The sequence below is a fragment of the Teleopsis dalmanni genome, chromosome 2, assembly GCF_002237135.1.
Source record: "Teleopsis dalmanni isolate 2A chromosome 2, ASM223713v2, whole genome shotgun sequence".
Taxonomy (NCBI): domain Eukaryota; kingdom Metazoa; phylum Arthropoda; class Insecta; order Diptera; family Diopsidae; genus Teleopsis; species Teleopsis dalmanni.
Genome location: NC_051847.1, coordinates 82,571,632 through 82,591,970, shown reverse-complemented (window position 1 = coordinate 82,591,970; position 20,339 = coordinate 82,571,632). Strand labels below are relative to the sequence as shown.

The following is a 20,339-nucleotide window of genomic DNA, read 5'->3' as shown; positions in this document are numbered from 1 at the left end:
TTCAAAATTGTAGTGCATTTTTTTATATTATGCTGATATAATTATCTAATTATGATAATATATATAATTATCTATCAAATGTTCTTTAATTCCTTGCATCATAAACCGTTTACACGTAATTGTCTCTGCAACAAACTATCCACTGTTTTTTCAATAGAAATACACAACATCAGTTGCATAAATGAGTATTTATGAATAAAACTGGGAGTCTTTGACTGAGTTCTTTATGTAGGTTTTTCTTTGACATTGTTAAATATTAAAATTTTAAATCTGTCATCCTCTTCGATTCTCATACTATATTTTTTTTCTTGGACTAAGAAACTACATTCCGAATCTTACTAAATAAACCGGGTACACTTTGTATAGCAGAAAACAAGTATTTTTAGCGTTAATCTTCCTATCATCAATATTACTAAAAATAATAAAAATGCTTTAGCTTAAACTCAACTTAATCAATAATTATAATTACTAATTATACAGAAGTCAGAAAATGACAATCCATAATATTTATGTACATACTAGTATTATATATCTGTCGAGAAGAAATTAAAAATCTTAACAAGATAAGACCGTAATAAATTTTTTAATCGCATTTTAAATAGGTAAAAACTCATTATATAGTTAACATTGAAATTACAATTTTTATAGAATAATATTAATTGCAATACATTATGTTAATTAATATCCACACTTACTTTCACAACAAGAATTATTAATTCTCTCAAAATATTATAAAAATGTGGTTGACTACAATGCATTTCATATGCTTAATACGAGTATACAATATACTATAGTATAATTAAAATAATATGTTATTTTAATAATTTTAATATACATATAATCATTTTGAAACCTTTCTTCGGTAATAAAACGCTATTTATTTTAATTTTGATCAGTCGTTTAAAAAAAGACATTTTAATATACACTGAGAGAAAATTTGTAGTGATAATATTATTTATAATATTCAACGTTAAAACTTCTGAAGTAGGATTTCCACTTTATTTTTGTTTGAAATAATGCGCCAAATAACTATAGGAGTACTAAGGAACTCATTTAGAGAAAGGTTTTTGAAAACTAATTTAAAATATATATGAAATTTTTAACATAAAAAAATCCATAATCTTCAGTGTAATATGGCCAAGAATGTAGCGAGATCACAAACAGTAACGTTAAGAATTTTTTTTTTATTGTAACTGGAAACATCGAAAGCTACAGAGAAAGACTTGAACCCACATCTATAGAATGCGTATGGAAACACCTCAGCTTGTATACGATTTTCGTCTGACATCACATTTCAGTAAACATAAATAGAAGTATAAGCTTAATATTTATATATTAACCCCTACGTGACCCTATGTTCCACAAGGAGATAAAGGAATTAAGAAGAAGTGATGACGTCTTCAAGTAAATAATCGAAATTTTTCGGAGTATGCTGTACTAAACGGATTGTTATAAGAAATTCAATAAAATTTAATATTTACAATATTTCAATTGATGAAAATTTGAACTAAAGGTACAAAATATATTTGATCCGATAAATAATGGAAAAACAGAAACAAAAACCAAATCTTATTTTATATTTCTCTTCTTCATCCCTGTGGTGAGGAAGTAAAGTGGTTATTATTGCCACTACTGCTTGCAACGCTCATGAAACATGCAACATTTTTTATAGCTGTTTATCTCTGCTCATCCAGAATTCAAAATTATAAGTTTTCGCTATGACAAGTACACAGAAAGCTCTTCTACTTTTAAATATCCTAGGGGTCTTAAAATACAACCGAACATATTTATATTGAAATATAATTCGGAATATAATAATTCTTCATGGAGTGAGTACTGTGGATGCTCTCATATCATTTCTCATGGATGAATTTAGCAATTTAAAGTCTAATGCTCGAAACTGTCTGTCTACAGCAATTTTTCTCAACCGTTTTAGTCACATGTGGGGCAAAGGATTTAAAAAATTTCAATATCGTTGAAAGAGAAAAGAGAGCAGTCGAATATATATCCATTTCCAAACAACAAAGGATGACTTTTATTGTTAATCTTATGCATAAGCAATACCTTTCTTTTCCTGAGGGACTACTATTAGTTTATAAAGTTCGTAAACAGTGAAATATTTTGGTCATCGTTGTTCTAAAATTAAAAATACTTGTAATTTCAAATTACACTTTTGAACAATCAATATGACCATATTATGATTAATTATTTTTTTATATTATTCGATCCACTTTTATATTAATCTACATTTTAAGTGATAAGCATATGTTAACTATCAACGTGAAAATATTTTAGTAAGCTCTAAAGTTCATAAGATTGTACCTTTCTTTTTTGGTTCATGATCATTTTCACTTCCACGTGAACTTAAAACTCTTACCGCACTCAGAGTATCGGAAATAGACTAAAGCTAGATGACACCAAACCCGCATGATACATTGCTTCTTCGGTGATACATAGTATATTTTTTGAAATAACTGTGTAAACAAGATATATATACGATTGTGCTTTGCGAAAACTATTCCAATTAAAATACAATTACGTAAAAATGTTTTTATAAAGATAAATTTAATTATTTTTTTTGTGGTAATGTCTTTAAATCCAAGCTTACAGAGGCGAATACCAAGTGATGTATATCAGTTCAACTCCCTTATAAATATTTTATATCGTTTTACACTAGAAATATAATTAATTTTTCTTTAACTCTATATTATCGTATCAATTCCCCCCGATATACTGCGCACTGATCACCTGCTCACTGATCTACTACTCCCCATGAGGCAAAAGCCTCCTCAGTTCCTAGCTGTTTATTTGGACGACATTGCTCACTCCTCCTCTGTAATCCCGTTGTATAATCGTGGTTACAGTAACCCCGTACATAGAGTTAAGACTTAAATAATCTATTTAACCTAATTGTTCTAACTTCATTTACATTTAGCTATCTCTAAATCCGTACATAATTTTTCTTATGGCTTAGATTACTTCATAAATGTTTACTTTTGATCATTTATGGTACTTCATTTTTTTCCCCTATATTCTGTAATGAGATTGACAGCCTCGGTCCTGCATGGTCCAATGCTCGGAATCTGTTCTCTATGCGTTGAGAATAGAAAACCTCTGAGAGGAGGTTTTAGTGGATTCAAATCTCAGACAATAAGTTTTGATACTTTTGATACTGCAAAAAATAAAATTATCACTTGAACTTTAAATAACTTCGTAAATATGCCTTTTTAAATCTGAGTTTGCATATGACGTTGGTTACGACTTTGCATGCTCTCGTCCGCTCTAAACAAACTGGGCATATATTGTCAGTGAAATCGAGACAAGACATGATTTTAATGCATTTTACAGTAACTAATAAGTGTGAATTGTGAATCCAAAGAAATCAGGATATACTCGTACTCATACATAATCGTGCTTCATAGTATCATTCTCTTCTCAACAACATTGTCCAAAAATGTAGTCAGTAAAGCGAACATCGTAGATATCCTTTAAGTAAGCTGTAGTCCTTTGACATTAGAGTCAAGAGAACCTGTACAGCTCCTACAGATTTCTAATCAGATCATAATTTAGTTACTAATATTAATATAATTTTCTACTCTGCAGTTGATATTTTTCACAGTGTAATGTTGTCATATTTTTAAATAGCAATTACTTGCAAAAATACAATAATTTATACCCACATCATTATATAACCGTGTAATATATAAGTATATAAATATAAATATATATACTCGTTTTCATCAAGTGTATAAATATTTGTAACGGTAATTTAAGCAATAAAGCTGTTTTCCATGTAATTTAGAATTAATATATTTTTTCGCTTTTCCTTTCTTTATTTTAATACATACTTCAGTCATACTACTCTGATTATAGATATATATAATATTTCTACTCGTTCTATCTACGATAGAGGCGCACTACATACTTACAACCAAGTCAAGACTCAAGTTAAGATAACTCATTTCTTAACTTTTGACTCGACCTGCCATTAAGACTACAAGATATATGAGTAGATAGTTTAATGGACACAATGTCAAACAAAGAGTGAAAAATTTTTATAAGGGGCAAAGGGTACATACCGAACTCAGTCGTATCCATGCTGGCAGTGTAAATAATATCAGAACAAAATTACTTTTACGCTATTATCTGGTGTTTTTAACAATGGTCAGTTTGTGTTACTTTAGTATTATCATTTTAGTAATTGTTGTTGTTGGTGGCGGTATTGTTGTTATTGTTATTATTATTATTGGGCGTCACTTAAGTGAACCACAAGAATGCGCAGGCGCGGCGTGTACAGTACCATTGTCTACCCACTGTAGGTGGCTGGCACTGATCTCGTTTGGCACTTAATAGATTTTCGTTTCGTTTCGTTGCTGTGCTGTGCTGAGCGATCAAGTCTCGTTAGCCTTGATCAATATATGTACGTCCGTCCGGAAAAGTTTCAACCTCAACTTTAACCAAACAATAAAGCACAAAAAGATAAAATGCTTTATGACCCATTGAAGTTGCTCGCTGCTGCTAAGGTGAATATGGATTTCTTTTGCATTCAAAGTGCAATAATTTTGTATTCTTGTCATGGATTTTCTTGGTAGATACCCTTTATATCAGTTTTAAATAAAGACACGCTTATTTAGATTTTTTTCATTTGTTATTTTATTTTTGTACTTCTGTCAAGACATAATTTAGTTAAAAAGTTCAAACATAGCTGGATTTATTGTTTAGAAACAAAGCAGGAAGTTCTTTTCATATACAAGTATTGCATTTGGTCGAGCAGTAATCCTACCAAGTATAGATTAAATTGAAGCTCAAAAAAAATATTTGTATTGAACAACTTTTAACATTGCAATACAATGGATCTCCATGCCTAAGTGGACCGCTATGATCACTATGATAACATTGATCATTAATAATTAAATATTTATCGAGTATATTAAAGAATATATTAACTGAACAACTAAATGATATATATGATAGAAAAAAACATTTATTTTATTTTATAATACCTTTATACACTTTTATCCATATGTCCATTTTTGTTGTTCAAATATTTGATATATCCTACATGCTATATACAGAGTGCGTAGTAAGAAACGCACTTCAACTTCGTGGGATGATTCTTAGGTCCTAAAAAGGAAAAACATCAAATGGATGGTCTATTTTTAATATTTACGAAGAAATAAGTACGCAGCTATCTTCAAAGGAATATTTTCAGAAAATCGGTAAGTAGTAGAAGAAAAGTGTTTACGAGAACATAAGATATTATGATTAAAATTTTGATTTATATGAGATTTTGTCCCAAAAATAATTGAACATTTTCTGAACATAAATTGATTTTAAAACACTATAACTTAGACTATAACAGATTTCAGCATAAGGATATACGAGTATTAAGTATCAAATTATAGGATATTAAATATTAAGCTGTATGCAAATTAAGTTACTTAGAAGTAACTTTTTTGATATAATAAAAACTTTTTACTGCAGAGTTTCCTTTGACACTATATATTTTGGAAAATATACGTATTGAAAAAGAACCAACTCTCTCATATAATCTTTTATATTTCTAGGAGCAAAGATAAGTATGAATTTTTTTTTTTTTGTATGAAAATTAGTATAAATTAATACTTATTAATTCATTCATTAGTAAAAAAAAACCGTATATATCATCTTTCCTTAAAGAATTTTACTATATGATACCCGGTTTATTATTTGTAGAATATCAAGTTATTTGGAGACTAAACAGAATTTCACAGAGAGAATGGAAGGACTAACATAGTCTTCTAAAGAAAAACTCACAAGCATTAAATTCTACTATATGATGATATGGAAGCACATAAATCATGGTAAATTATTTTCATAAAACAAATATCTATAACCGAGCAAGGTTTTTTCTTGAATTACCTGAATTTTTGTCAAGCAAACTAATGAAATGTCATTCAAAGAGCCAGAAAGAAATATATGTGAATAATATATTGATTTTCACTCAACATTTATTAAAACATCATCAAATACTTCTCAAAGGCAGTTAAATTTAAAAGGATTTGTAGAAATAATATATTATATAGTGATAAACAAAGCTACTTTAAACTTTATTATTAGTGCGAAAAATTAATAACATAGATGACTCGTTTTTAGGGGTCAATTGACTTGACTAAATTAGCTTTTGAGCAAGGTATAATAACACATAGGTATCGTCAGTCTTTTTAAAAACTATGAGGGCCAGGTATATTAATCAGCAGCCATCACAATTTCAAAACAAAACTGGATAAGCAGTATTATGTTGGAGCCGAAAAACTTCACAACTAGCGCGACACAATGGTCAACTATCAGGCTCAAAAACTGATTCTTCTTCACAAGTACGGAACACTTCCCCACACGGTGAACTCGAACAGAGATTCAATTATTTGTAGCAATGTAAAATTTTTTAGTTTTTTTCTGAGTTCTGAAATATTTTTAAAATTGGAACAATGTAAGGTTACAACTTTGGCTTATTTATTTACTTATTTGGTCATAACTACCCATTACCGGGTTTCAACCTGACGCAGCTTGTCTTTCTAGCAGTATCTGCAGCATGTGCGCCTTCTCCAGTATCGTACATTACCACCGATTAGTGCTGCTTCACCTTGATCACTCCACTGGGGGTTTATATGTCAAAGAATATTTTCAAAAACCAAAAAAATTCTATAAATTAGTATAAAATTTTGTTGTTGTTATTCACTACTATTTAAAAACCTAATGTAACTAAGAGTTGTACGTAATTTTATTTATAAAATAGAAAGTATTTATCAAAATCTATGAAGAAAATATAAGTATCCACATAATTGATAATTACCTAAATATTTTTCCAAAAAAATTTAAACAAGGTATCTGTAAAGAAAATATAAAAATCCACATATTTAGTTGGTTTCAATATTGTTCCAGATATTTTACCAAAATGAAAATGTGTCAATTAGGTATTTCGTGTCACTAATGTTTCATTTCAGTCAACCCCTCTAAATAAATTTGGATATTGGAAATTTACTAAGAATTTGATCATTTTTTATTTCTAATTATTAATTTTTCCAAAAGTGGGAATATATCGTATCATGCTATTCAAGGATCTATTGTGATAGGTACCAAAACCATACCATAAAAGTTTATAAATATCTTATACCTTTTAAGCTTAAGTCAAGTTTAAAAACTATGCTTCCAAGACAACAAATTATCCTATTTTTCAAATAAATATATTATATATATATCATATGTCATATATGTATAAAATATATTATGATATTAAAAAAAAATTATACTGTGAACGAACAAAAGATCCATCCATTATCAACAATTCTATTAACATAGAATCTTCTATGCATAGAAGATTCCAACATTATCATAATAAATCCGCTACTGTTTCTGGTTTTAGGTGCCAACTTGCATTTGGTGCTGCAAGAAATAGCAGCTTAGCCATTTAGGGTGCCAAGACGCGTGACACATGCCAAAGGCAAGAAGCATTTATGATTTGCAGTGTTGTATTAATTCACTCACTTGCCGCATTTGGCTCACTTGGCTCAGTTGGTTCAGTCGGTTCAGTTGAGCGTTTTCCACTATAGAAAAATTTGCAGACTGCATTTGCAGTCTCTCATTTGCTGGGCGCTTGCCTTAGTTTTCAAAATGATTGGTCATGGCTCCAAACGTGTGGGGCGTTTTATTTCGTAATGCAATACAATGTAATGTGCAACGTGTACTTAAATCCAATTTGTTAAGACTTAATATCGGTGCGATATCAACACTACTAAATGATAAGTTACTCGCCCTACTCACTCCTTACTCGCGCCAGCAGCGGGTGCCTTGAATATATTCAAATTTATTGAAATTATTCCTTCAAAAATGTGGCCTTAATTTATGATTAAAATGCAGTTTGCACTATTTTTAATCAATTTTATTTGCACTTTTCGTGTTTGTAGGTTTGTAAATAATTAAGGCAGCGCTATAATTGAATACTTCGATAGATTACTGACTTACGAGTATATAAATAAATACTTAGACATAATTCGATTTAAATAGATAGTTGAAGCAGATATGAAAAAATAAGTACAAGTTTCTTATAGACGATGTATTTAACTCAATGATTCCAAGCGTTACTTTTTAACTGATATGCATTTGATATGATTCTTGTGAATGTCAATATTTTGGTAGGTAAGGTGGTAGGTAAGTTTCTCGCGAAAAAAGCTTGGTGTGGTCTAAATCACTACACAACACGTGTGCCCAATACAGCGTACTTTCAGATATTAGACATACAACTTTATTACTAAGATATCACAGAACTAAAGAGTATGTTGATTAAAAAATGCATATTATGTTCTATTAAGATCTTAAGGTAGCAATAAGAAATTACTAACCGAATTAGTTATTTAAAAAGGTGGAATAATGTTGTACCAAAAATAACTTTAAATTATTCTTTTTATAAGAAAGATTGCAAAATGGCAACAGGTCGCCATATGTATCTATCTTTCTTATCCTGGCATGGTTTATAAATAGACTCTGTATTGATACAATGTTGTTTTGTTAGATGTTACTGAACTTCTTTTATTTTGAAGAAGTTATAGGAATTCTGAAAAATCGTTTTCGAAGAAGAAAATTATCTAGGTGTAGAAAGAGCTAAAAATTTGGAGCAGGAGCAATATAATAATAAAATGTTTTTTTTAAGACAGCTGATATTGTATTCTAAATATTAACAATTCGTCCAAAAGGTTTACATGAGAATCTCAATTTAATATTTCACCAGTTTAAAGGTGATCCAGCAATATTTTTTAAGGCATATATCCAATGTAAGAGCTTGCGGTGATGAAGCTCCGTCACTGGAATTCACTGGAATTTTAAAATTGTACAGTTTTAAAAATTATATTTTAATCACAACACCTAGTAGTGACAAATTATTTTCTTGAATAAAGAATAAAAATTTGACCAGAAAATGTAATTGGTCATGATAGACTTAGTACAGTTGCTATAATTTCTTTTCAATGCAAATATTAAAATTGATTCAAAACAAATGACTAGGTCTTTTATGAAAAAAAAAAAATTATATATAAAAAGGACAAGATATCACTGATTTTTAAAAAAACTAATCTCGATTAAGAGGGCGAGCCTTTCATGCTTGACCGATCGCATCAATCGTCAAATATCTTCTTCGGTGCAAACAGTTTTCTAATCAAATAATTTGTAAATAAACCATGTTATTGAAATTACTTAACATTTAGATCATATGATGATTAAGACCTTTAACTGAAGGTCTTAATCAGGTCTGACCTGAAGGAGTCAAACACCAGATTTTATGATAATTCAACAGACCAAGTTGGTATTTGTGAATTGTGGTTTCAATAACAACCTGAAGGAGTCAAACACCAGAATTTATGATAATTTAACCGACAATGTTATTGTTTGTGAATTGTGGTTTCAATAACAACTAAAGTCATTGACAGTCAAACATTTCAATGAGAGAGAAGAAAAAAATACGCTTTTCGTGAATGGATGAAGGTTTCTCAGGTTCACATTCGTACAGCGTACGACTTCTTTGTTGACGGACTAAGAGTCATAGTGCGTGCTAAGGATGACCAAAACTAGAACTTAAATTCAAAAAATTTAATTATTTTTTAATATTTTCTTTTTATTCATTCATAAAGCTCAATTCTAAATACAAAAAATACAGTATAATTAACAATTCAAACTCTATTAGTCAATCCGGTATAAAAATAATTGAAACCACATATTCATTATACAGGTGCAGGAATATCTACAAAGAACCGAATCGAAATTTAATAGGCGGTGGATAATTATAAAAACACCAATAGTTTAATAGTGGCACCAATTTTAATTTCTTTAATTATTAATTTATTGTTAGACAATTGTTTATGCAAAAATAATTACCGAGGGACGGTTAAACCGATCAGTTATTATTATATCCGATCTCAATGATGAATGATATTATTTTTATTTCATCTAAGGGAGAAGATAGTGGATTACATTAATAGCACTGCTATTGGTATATAAGAATTCTTACTCCGCCACGGATCTATATGTACAGCTCTATTTATTATCTGTAATCATTTAATTAATCATTTGAATAATTTTATATCTTTAGATCTAATAATTATTTATATGTGAAAAACATAAACAGCTTCACTTTTACTAAAATTTCTAAATTACATGTTTTCTTATTAGTTTCTGGAAAAATGTACCAACTTTAAACACTTCTTATTAAATCTTCACTAAAGTCCTAGTTATAAAACAATAATAATCCTAATCTTAAAACCTTATCTTAAAAAAGTTTTATGGCCAAGGTTTTATGGATTTTCTGTCGGGTTTGGTTTCAGCTGAGTACGTTCATTGTTGCTTTTCTATAAGCAACTACTCTAATTATTCGAAGCATTTAAAATATTAATCATTTTTGTTCAGTCTTCACTTTCTAATATATAATAGTTTATATTCGGTAACTTTGGCCATATTCCTACGAAATAGCGAATATCTTCGAGTTCTCCAATGTTTCACATTCGGCAGACCCTAGTTCGTGTTTGGTTTAGTATAAGTCCATTTCAATATATTCAATAATAACGCACTTTACTAATCTAGATGAAGACTGTCCAGACAAGATACGTTCGCGGGCGAATAAAAATTACTGTGCAGATTGGAGAGCCGCAGGAACAAGTTTTTTTGGAGATATGGAGACAATGCTAAATTTAGTTTCATTAATTTATTCATTTGAATTTTTTTGGGATATGGTATCCAAATAAAACAAAATAATTTTACCAAAATATATCAAGGAAAAATTTATGTATATACGCATATATATTATCCGCGGGCCGCATTTTGTTCTTTTAATTAAATTAAATTGAGAAAATTGGATACTTGTCTTTGGATTGACTATCATATAGATTAGCTAACTTTTTACCTGATTTTCAATAGTTTCATTTTCTTTTGTTTTATTGGATTTAGTAATAATTCTGATTTTATTTTTATTCCAAATTTGTGGAGTCATATCCTCATTCCAAATTATCTTATCTCGTCAACTTAGTGGATTTAAGGTTATTTTCTCAAAATATTTCATTTTTAGGTATATGTTTTGACTGAAAATTGGACAATTTGTACTCGTCATATATGAATAAGATTTCATAGACGTATTTCTCAAAAGCAGATCAAACGAATATAAGTGATTGTCTTGAAAACAGATTTCTAATGAAAGCGTATAAATGGGTGTTTTTATTGGAAATTCAAATATTTTTTCAAGAAGTAAGTTTGAAAAGAATCTAGCTCACTAAAGTATCCAGAACTTCATATTTGAGCACATTAATCAGACTCACTTTGCTTCTCTCCTTCAAGCAATTTCTATTTTAAATTAAGTTATGTACTATTTTTACTTTTCTATTTAACATTTATAGTGTTGAACTGATTTAAGTTTTAGTAAATTTTGTAATTTTAAATATTTTATCTTTAAATGTCTACATTTCACCAGCATGTAAACGCCCACCTTTAGTCAAATAAACTTCCATTTTTCACTATTCGTAGTATGGCTTTAAGCGGTTAATCATATTTTATGAAACTTTAGCATCTTCTGCTAATGTGATGGTATCATCTGCATAAAGAATCATACAACATTATGTTCTTCAGCGTTTAACCCGCTTTTTAAATATTCGTGAGATCATTTATATGTATTCCCCGCTAATACCACGGTGACAGGAGACAAGCTTGTTGCATTCGGTACACCTTTTAAGAAAAAATGATAATTCCCTAAATATTCAAACTGTCACTTCAATTTTACTATATATATTTTCCAGAAACCTTAGCATCTTTGTAAGTCAATTCAAATATATGTAATTGGATTATAAGAGATTTTCTGCAAATTTGATCAAAAATAAAGTGTCATTCTTTAATTTTTAATTGCACAATAGAGAACAACTCATATATATTATCCGCAGTGGAGTATTCTGCTCTAAAACCTGCTTTATATTCATTCCGAATATCATTTTACATAATATATTTTGTTAGTCTTTTCGTTAGAATGCTGGTTATAAACGACATTAGTCTTTTTAATATATTGACAATAAAATACTTAAAAGGAAAATATATTCTAGTACACGACGACTAAGACTTAACTCACTTTTCGTCACCTAAGAGGTCTACCAACTGATTTGGAGTATTATAAAGAATATAAAGAAGTCATATAGAGTATTGTTCTCAACTGGTGCATTGGGCAAGTTAAAATCTGCAAAAAAGAGTTGTATTTCCTGTTATTCTGTACACTCATCTATATACTGATTATCTATTAGTGCTCATGCGTATATTATGTGAGGAGCATAAGACTTTTATGTGAAAGTCTTATGCTCATAATTTTTTCCTCTCCTTGTAAATAATTTCCAATATTTTATGATTTGACGTAATTAAATTAACATGATATATTGAGTTTATAGATATGTTTGTAATGCAGTGAAGATTTCAAAGACCATATAAACAATATTTGTTTTTATTCATTGTGATAGAATTACTACAAACTATGTTTATATGTTACTATATAAATACATATATACATATAAAACTTTATTTTTAATCAAAATAGCTCAAGTCAAGAAATTGATACTGATATATTGATGGAGTTAGACTTCCAAACATGTATTCAAAATATTTTACATAAAAAAATACATTAAACATACAAATAATATATAAAATGTGTACTGTACTTCATACCATCTTCATACACTAAGATCATCACCTACTGCAACGAACGACTGTTTATTCGTTCTTTGGTACATAACTGATTCTAACTACATGTGTGTAGGGTATTGAAAGTTTGAGAGACATAATTTTTGTTTAATTTTGCGGTTTGTAATAATATCAGTTTATTTAAAACTGACTACTTTTTATTATTTTTTGTTACTATAACACATGCAAAAAGTATTAAAAGTTTTTCACAACCTTTCCATGCTATTACGTTAATGATAATTTAAATGTCAATACATAAACTGAATGCAATTAACTTTTGTGAACTGTACTTTATTCTAAACTGCGTTTTTAATTAATTAATTAAAAAAGTAATTAATTTAAAACAATAATAATTAGTTTAAAACAATAATAATTAATTTAAAACAATATATTATTCAATAAAATATAAACACTCCGAAAATCGATTTGTTTTAAACACATTTATTTCAATAAATTAAATTCATTTATAAAATATACCTAAATTCATCAGTTTATCATACAAAATTTTTAAGTATTCCGTAAAATTGTTAAACAATTGAATTTTGTGCTTAAAGCATTAAAGAAAAATTAATTTGACATTAGTTACATATATAAAATTATTTAACAAATTCGTTGAGGGATTCTTTTTTCTTTAAGTTACACTATATTATTTTTCTAGCGAAAATATTATGTGTAGACGCATAACAATAACTAGTGAACAAATAAAAGTGGCAAAATATAATAACCGAAATTAATAAAAATTGTCTATTCACTTATCCTTTTTCGTTTCTGTAATTGTTTCAGAGGTCTTTTCATCTTTTTCTTCATCAATATTTAGATCCTCTTTTAGTTTTTCACTATTTAAGTCTGGTAAATTCTCAGTCGGGGATTCTGCAGCAGTTACTTGAATTGTCGGTGCTTTAAACTTAGATTCGCTTTCAGTATCTACAAATGTTTGTTTATTATTACATATAATATTTATAATAAAATTTAGATTTATTTTATGTACCGCTTTCACCTGAGCTTGAGGATTCGGAGCTAGTTTTCTTTATGCTGAAATTACCGATGGGATGTGTTTGCAAACGTGGTGCTGCTGGTCGAGATTTTCGAGATGGATTTAAGCTATGGCAAAACGCGCAACGAAATGTTACATAGTCAAATTCTTCCTTAAGCGCCATACCTAAATATAAAATAAATAACATTTTATTACTTTTATTTTATAATATAAGCTTCACTGAACATTTCATTTAAACTGTACCATTATGAGCGTAACATTTTTTGCAAATCATTCCAAATCTATCTTGAGGGCCATCACCTACTAATAGATCCACAACGCGTTCAAATGCACTTTTATTCTGTTGGTTGACAATAGGAAACGGCGTACGACGGAAAGTTGACACAGCAAGTGGTGTTTGTGGTGATAAATTACCACGTATAGATGTATTAGCCACATTCCCGCCTGATTGATATTTAGACAATGTTGTTGATGAGTTCGTAGCCGATAAGTTCATATTTAAAGGACTGAGTTGAGTAAGAGTACTCATAGTTATGCCTTTGCCTGTTTGATTTAGATTTGTCCCTGGGCTACTAGCAATACGTGGCGTCGTAGCTTAAAGTAGAAAAGGGAATATATATTTATTTAAAAAATTTTATTTAATTTGGTTAATTTTCTCACTTAGCGCATATTTCGCTGGACCAATCTTATCTCCAAAACGCTGTAATAAGCCCAAAGCAACCTACATAAGACAATCCATTATGAATCATATTAAACGCACAACAAACATTTTCATAGTACCTTATAGGTCTCTTTATCCATAACTTGCTCTAATATTATTTTTTTCTTGTCTCTTAACTCTGACAATTTTTTTGAATTTTTATTCAATTTACGCTGAAAATACCACGTAAACAGCTTGCGCAATAAAATAATGCTAAAAATAAGTATTAAAAACACAAAAATTAATAATGTATTACTTTTATAAAATAAATATATTAATACGTACACTAGGGGAAAAAGAAGCAATGGTATTGAGTATATGACGCGTTCTTTCCATGTCGGCGGAAAATACAAAAAGTAAAATACCAGAAATGCAATGACATAAATGCCAATTGAAATAGTTAAAAAATTAAATACAAAACGCCGCTTCTGATCTTGTGTATTTATTGTATACTTCTCAATTTGTTGGATTTCTTCTTCCAATGCTTCCAATATCTGCTCCGTAGACTTTTCTTTCTAAATATATAAAAAATTAAACACAATTATTTTATGCTAATATTTTTAAATATGTTAATTTAAATTACACGTTCATCAACTTACCCTGAACTTTGCCAAAACTGAACCCATAACGTATTTGCTACAAATAATCAGTCTAAACAAATTTAAAACAAACAGACATTCACTTTAAAAGACGACCATTACGTATTTAATACAAATTTTGCACAATATAAATATTGAGATCCGCACAATATTATTTACCTTATCCAAATCGGCAACAATAACAACAACAACCAACAAGTATAAGAAGCAAGAAGTATCAAAGCCAAAAAAATGCAGAAAAAGAGCAAATGACACAATCTCAAAAATATTTTTATGTACTTTACGCAGGGTTGCAATTCTAATAAAAAAAAAAATTTTTATAGCGCACAGCAAAAGCTACGTTTTTGTATTCTACATAGCCAGTAAAAAATTTAAACAAAACCTGTTGGTATTATTTCAAAATTTTCTGAAGTTTTATTAAATATATGGTAAATTGTTTTTAAGAATAAAAAATATTAATGTATTAAATGAATACTCAAGAGTAAAGTTATTTGATATGGTTTTATTGATTGACTAAGTGGTTAAGCTAATATGGCGTTTACATTGGCCGAAAATGTCTCATTTTGGTCAAAAATTGAAAATGAGAAGCGAATGGCTCATTCTTGCATACAAAAATTCAAGCGCGAAAATGAGCCATTTTCTCACATTCTGTATGAAAGACGTTCGAATGCACATATGTTCCAAAGGCAAAGAAATCCATTGAACATACCCTAAATGAAAGCTCTTCATGGCATTTTGACAGTTTGAAAAAGCTGACATATTTCCAAAAAAAGATAAACAAATGTTTGGTGGTTGCATTTTCTTGAAAACGATGCACTTCTTTTTAGAACTTTAACTTCCCAAAAAGTAATTAATCGAAGTTAAAAATATGTTTTAAGTTTATATTGTAAGGTTTGAAGGCATATTTAACCTTCATGCAATATTTTTTTAGCACAGGCCAAAAATCAAATCAAAATGCAAGTTAAAAAATCAGCTGTTTGAAATGAGAACAAATGAAATACAACTAATGTAAACACTTTCAAATGGCTCATTCAAAATGAGCTATTTTCGGCCACTGTAAACGCCATATAAGTTGGATTGAAGAGGCAGCCTTGTATACAAAAGCGTAATTAATCGCATATAATAACCCGTTGTGATTGTGTATTAACTAATAATATCACGTCAAAGCTGACATTAATTTATTGTAAAAGACTAATATATTATCAAAACCTTAAATTTTGTTGTTGTGCTTATATTTTGCAAATTGAACACAAATTGTTTTAAAAATAAAATATTTTGTTGAGAAAATTAAAAATTAATAAGCAGAAATAGTTGCTTTTATGAATATTTTCATGTTTATAATAAATTTATCAAAATAACATATGGATTATATAGGACCAGGTAATGATTGTTTGAAATTAAAAAGAAAAAAAAACACATACATATGTTAAATAACAGAATTGACTTTGATATTATTTTTTTTCTAGTAAACGAAATGCACAGTGTGAGATTTTGACCAACTAAAACCAACTATTAGGAATGCAAAATTGAAAAATTTCATCATTGGATCGTAAGGGTTAAAAACTAAAACTACATTCCAATAATCAAGGCAAAATCAAACATAAAAATACAGAAGGCTTAGCATTTAAACAACTTTTATATCATTTAAATATTTTTCTCTGCTTTCATTGAGTATGTTCAGTGTTTAGTTCATATAAAATCGAAATAGAACCCATTCTTTCAATGACAATAAATATAGTATTGTAATAAACCTTTACATTTAATCCCATTCATCTATCAATTAATTCCAAGCAGTGAAATGGCTGGGCGGTAAAAGATTTGAGTCGAATGAAAAAGTCATTGCCGTGCTTTTAAATTAGTAGTAGCTTATAAACTACAGCTTCATTTGGAAACACAAGTTCAACGAATTGAAAGTTAACTTTTTGAGTTCGCTGTTTTTATTTTCAAAACAGCGTTGTATGGTCAGCCAAATTTCAGTAAAATTAAAATAAAATGTTTGTGTTTGTCCTTTTTTTCTTTCTTTGCTATTCGAAAATTCTCTATATTCGTTATTTCAATTTGATTTGCTGTCAAGAACGGGATGATGCGACAGCTGTAGTTAGGAATAAAATTGTTGTGTGAATAATCTATTATTATGGGTCCAAAAATAATAATTTTATTTTAAATGTCAAATGTTCTAGTTGAAAAGAAATATATTAACAACACTTTCTTAATTTACAAATACAAACAGTAATTTGTATTTAGCTTTTTACTCCTTTGTTTGGATTTTTGTTAATTTTTTTAATGGTATTTAACATCAAATTCTAAATATCACATGATTACTTAACAAGCGAAAAGACTTTCGGTTTGAATACTATACAATCCCAATAAGAGCGAACAAAATCAAAACGAGTATTTTGTGTATAAATATAGAAGCCTAAATTTATGTTTACACTTGCTAACTTATTTCAATAAAAACTAGCATTTATTGCTGTACATATGTCGACTTAATTACGATAGTGTAAATGTTCTATTATGCGGTGCTATTACTCATGAGCTAATTATTGTAGATAGACTTTAAAGTATGCATCATAAATCTGTTCGTAATAATTACAATAAGCTATATACGAGTACTTAAATCTATTAACTGAAAAATATATTTTTTAAAAATATTATGTTTCATGTAGAAGTATAATTTACCTTTGTGCAGTAGCATAATTAATATCAATACAAATTAAATAAAACATTTTTCTCAGTGTACCACCTTTTTTTGAAAATGTGTATGTGTGTGTGGTTCTTGTTATTACGGTTTTTGATTCTATTTTGCTTAAAAAAGAAGAAAAAAGAAGTTGAATAAATAAAAACAAGAAATGGACGCGTACTCGCCGGTTCTTATTTGCAAATTTACCGGCTAATTGTGTACAAGTGAACAACTTTTTAATATATTAAAATAATTGTTAAATAAAAATAGAAAATCTTATTTGGTTATATCGTTTAAAAATATTTAACACTTGTTACGCGCTTGACAGGTAATTGAAGAAACTTTTGCTTTACAGCAATGTAAATAATATAATCTCTATGGAAAAATTTTGTTTGCGTATATAATCTTTTATTTTATATTAAAAAAGTAAATTTTTCATATATTACTTGTATTGTAAAAAAAGATTAAAATCAATATTATTGTCAACAACAACAACAAAATTTTGATTGTAAGTAAATGCACTTTATTTGGTCCGCTTGGATACTGATTGGGATTGAAGTGTTGTGATTTTATTATCAGTGCGCGTCATTGAGGTAAAGTATATTTTTGCAATTGATTTGTAAATAAATATTTACACTTTACAAAATACAGGGCAAGAAAACATATTTTTGATTTTCGAATTAATTAAATCAGTTGTAAAACTATAAAAGAATATAAACTAATATAAATTAAGCACAAAAAATCTTATCTAATCAACTACGCTAAAGACCCTGTAATTTATAATAGTAAACAAAAATTAACTAACAACACACATAGATGGGTCTCGCCTGTTTCCAACGGTATTTAGTCGTGAGCTGCAACTGCAACGTAGTGGGTCGATTTTACTTACGTGTTTTGCAATATTGTTCTGTAAATAAAATTGAAGAAAAATTTTTAATTAATTATTGTACAAATTCTATATTCAAAATGAATAAAACTGCACTCAATACTGATGAACTACTTTTTGAAGAAAAGTCTTTATATGTTCCAGAATTAAACGAAATTAAAGATGGTATTTATGCCGTACAAATTTTTCATTCATTCACAAATTTTTCTTTTTTATTTATTTTTATTTCTATTTTGACATTCTTCATGCAAACAGGTTTTTTGACAGCATAAAAGCTTTTTTCACCTTAAAGCTTTCAGAGATAAAACAAGATAATAAAGCTTTTACAGTGGCACAAAATACTTAAATCAAAAAATGTTAAAAATATTCTGTTTTATTTAAAGTTAACGAAATTTAAATTTTTTTTTTCAGTTATTCAAGGTGCGCTCTTGAAAAACTTTGAATGCGTTAATGTGGAGGTAACAGAATGTCCGAATTTAACTGCACCGCAATATGGTTTAATGGATTCAGGTAACTACTGTAATATATTATTTATTTTATATAAAAATAATTTGAGCATTTAAATCTTAATAGGCTTGGGTGGTTCTCCACTTTTGTTGGAACTCGGCGGTCCACCATATCTTTTACCAACTGTACAACGTTCGAAACTTTACGATATCAAAGAAATCTCTCAGAAATGCTTGCCAGATGCAAAAAAAATTTTAGCGATGGGTGCTGGTGCTGGACCTCATCCATTACGTAATTCAAATTGTGAGGGTATTTTCAACTTAAGTGTAGCTGCTGATGGCACTGTAAAAAATGGTAGTTACACTGCAAAAGTGAGTGGTCCTAAGGAGGAATGTGTACTCGAACGAATTCCAAATGATGAACACCGATGTGCACTTCTACTAAATTTGTTTGTATGCCGAGGAGAGTGCGGAAAAGTGATCAAAATTAACTGTAAGAAACGTTGTGGTAGTTTGAATTTCATTGAATCCATACGCTTGGGTCTTGAAAATAAGTATAAGGAAAAATGTGTCGGTATGGGTGGCATATTCTTGATAAAGAAAGGCAATGTTCATCAACACGTTATGCGCGATTTTAGTAAAACTCCATTAAACTCTGAAGAGGAATTAAATAATTGGCTCAAATTCTACAATATGCCAGCGCAGTTAAATGCTGTGGGAACACTCATAACACATGAAAATGTAAGATATATTGGATATATTATTAATGGCTATTGTTGACATGAATCTGCTTAACATTGCAGGATTTGGATCTGAGATTACAGCACTTCCATTCATTTTCAAATTCAAATTGGGGTGGTCACTACCATTACGACACTACTCCTGATATTGTTGAGTATGAGGCTTATCTTAATGTCGCTGAGCGTGTGGTGCGTGTGGATAAACCAGTTGATACTCATAAATTTGGAAGAGATTAAAAGGTTTGGTATACGATTTTATTTTTGGAAATAATAAACATTTATAAATTTTGACGAATTTTCAAATTTTTCTTATCTGCTTTATCAAATTAGTCGAAATAACTTCTGTATTTTAATGTTATTATGATATCACGTAAAGTAACTGACGTAGTTATAATTTTTTATACAATTTTAATATTTGTATAATAAGAAATTCTGTAAAGTTGTTGTGCTCTAGTAACCCGCTGGTCCCTTTGGAAAGTGTTGAACGGAACTTGGTTCAACTCCGTTCTTGCAATCATTTTTTTGGAATTTGAAAATACTGTCTATGGGTCAAAATATAGGATTG

General features: G+C 28.9%; 2 protein-coding genes across 3 annotated transcripts; one reads left to right on the top strand and one right to left on the bottom strand.

The window, feature by feature from the left end:
• Positions 1–13,326: 13,326 nt before the first annotated feature.
• Positions 13,327–15,374, bottom strand: LOC119677569 (endoplasmic reticulum junction formation protein lunapark-B). 2 transcript variants are annotated; one of them, XM_038088973.1, is made up of 8 exons: positions 15,182–15,370; positions 15,023–15,074; positions 14,709–14,938; positions 14,504–14,636; positions 14,384–14,444; positions 13,967–14,317; positions 13,718–13,888; positions 13,327–13,653 (listed from the first exon to the last, which is right to left on the bottom strand). In XM_038088973.1, exons 2-8 carry the CDS (start codon positions 15,047–15,049, stop codon positions 13,478–13,480), a joined length of 1,149 nt encoding a protein of 382 aa, XP_037944901.1. In that variant the 5' UTR covers positions 15,050–15,074; positions 15,182–15,370; the 3' UTR covers positions 13,327–13,477. The 2 variants fall into 2 exon arrangements, with proteins under 2 accessions (XP_037944901.1, XP_037944902.1); XM_038088974.1 differs by having other exon boundaries at positions 13,727–13,888; positions 15,023–15,374.
• A 3,074-nt stretch (positions 15,375–18,448) lies between these two features.
• LOC119677568 (ester hydrolase C11orf54 homolog) lies at positions 18,449–20,071 on the top strand. Its single transcript, XM_038088972.1, has 4 exons — positions 18,449–18,753; positions 19,000–19,098; positions 19,162–19,775; positions 19,838–20,071. Exons 1-4 carry the CDS (start codon positions 18,519–18,521, stop codon positions 20,009–20,011), a joined length of 1,122 nt encoding a protein of 373 aa, XP_037944900.1. The 5' UTR covers positions 18,449–18,518; the 3' UTR covers positions 20,012–20,071.
• The last annotated feature ends 268 nt before the right edge of the window (positions 20,072–20,339 follow it).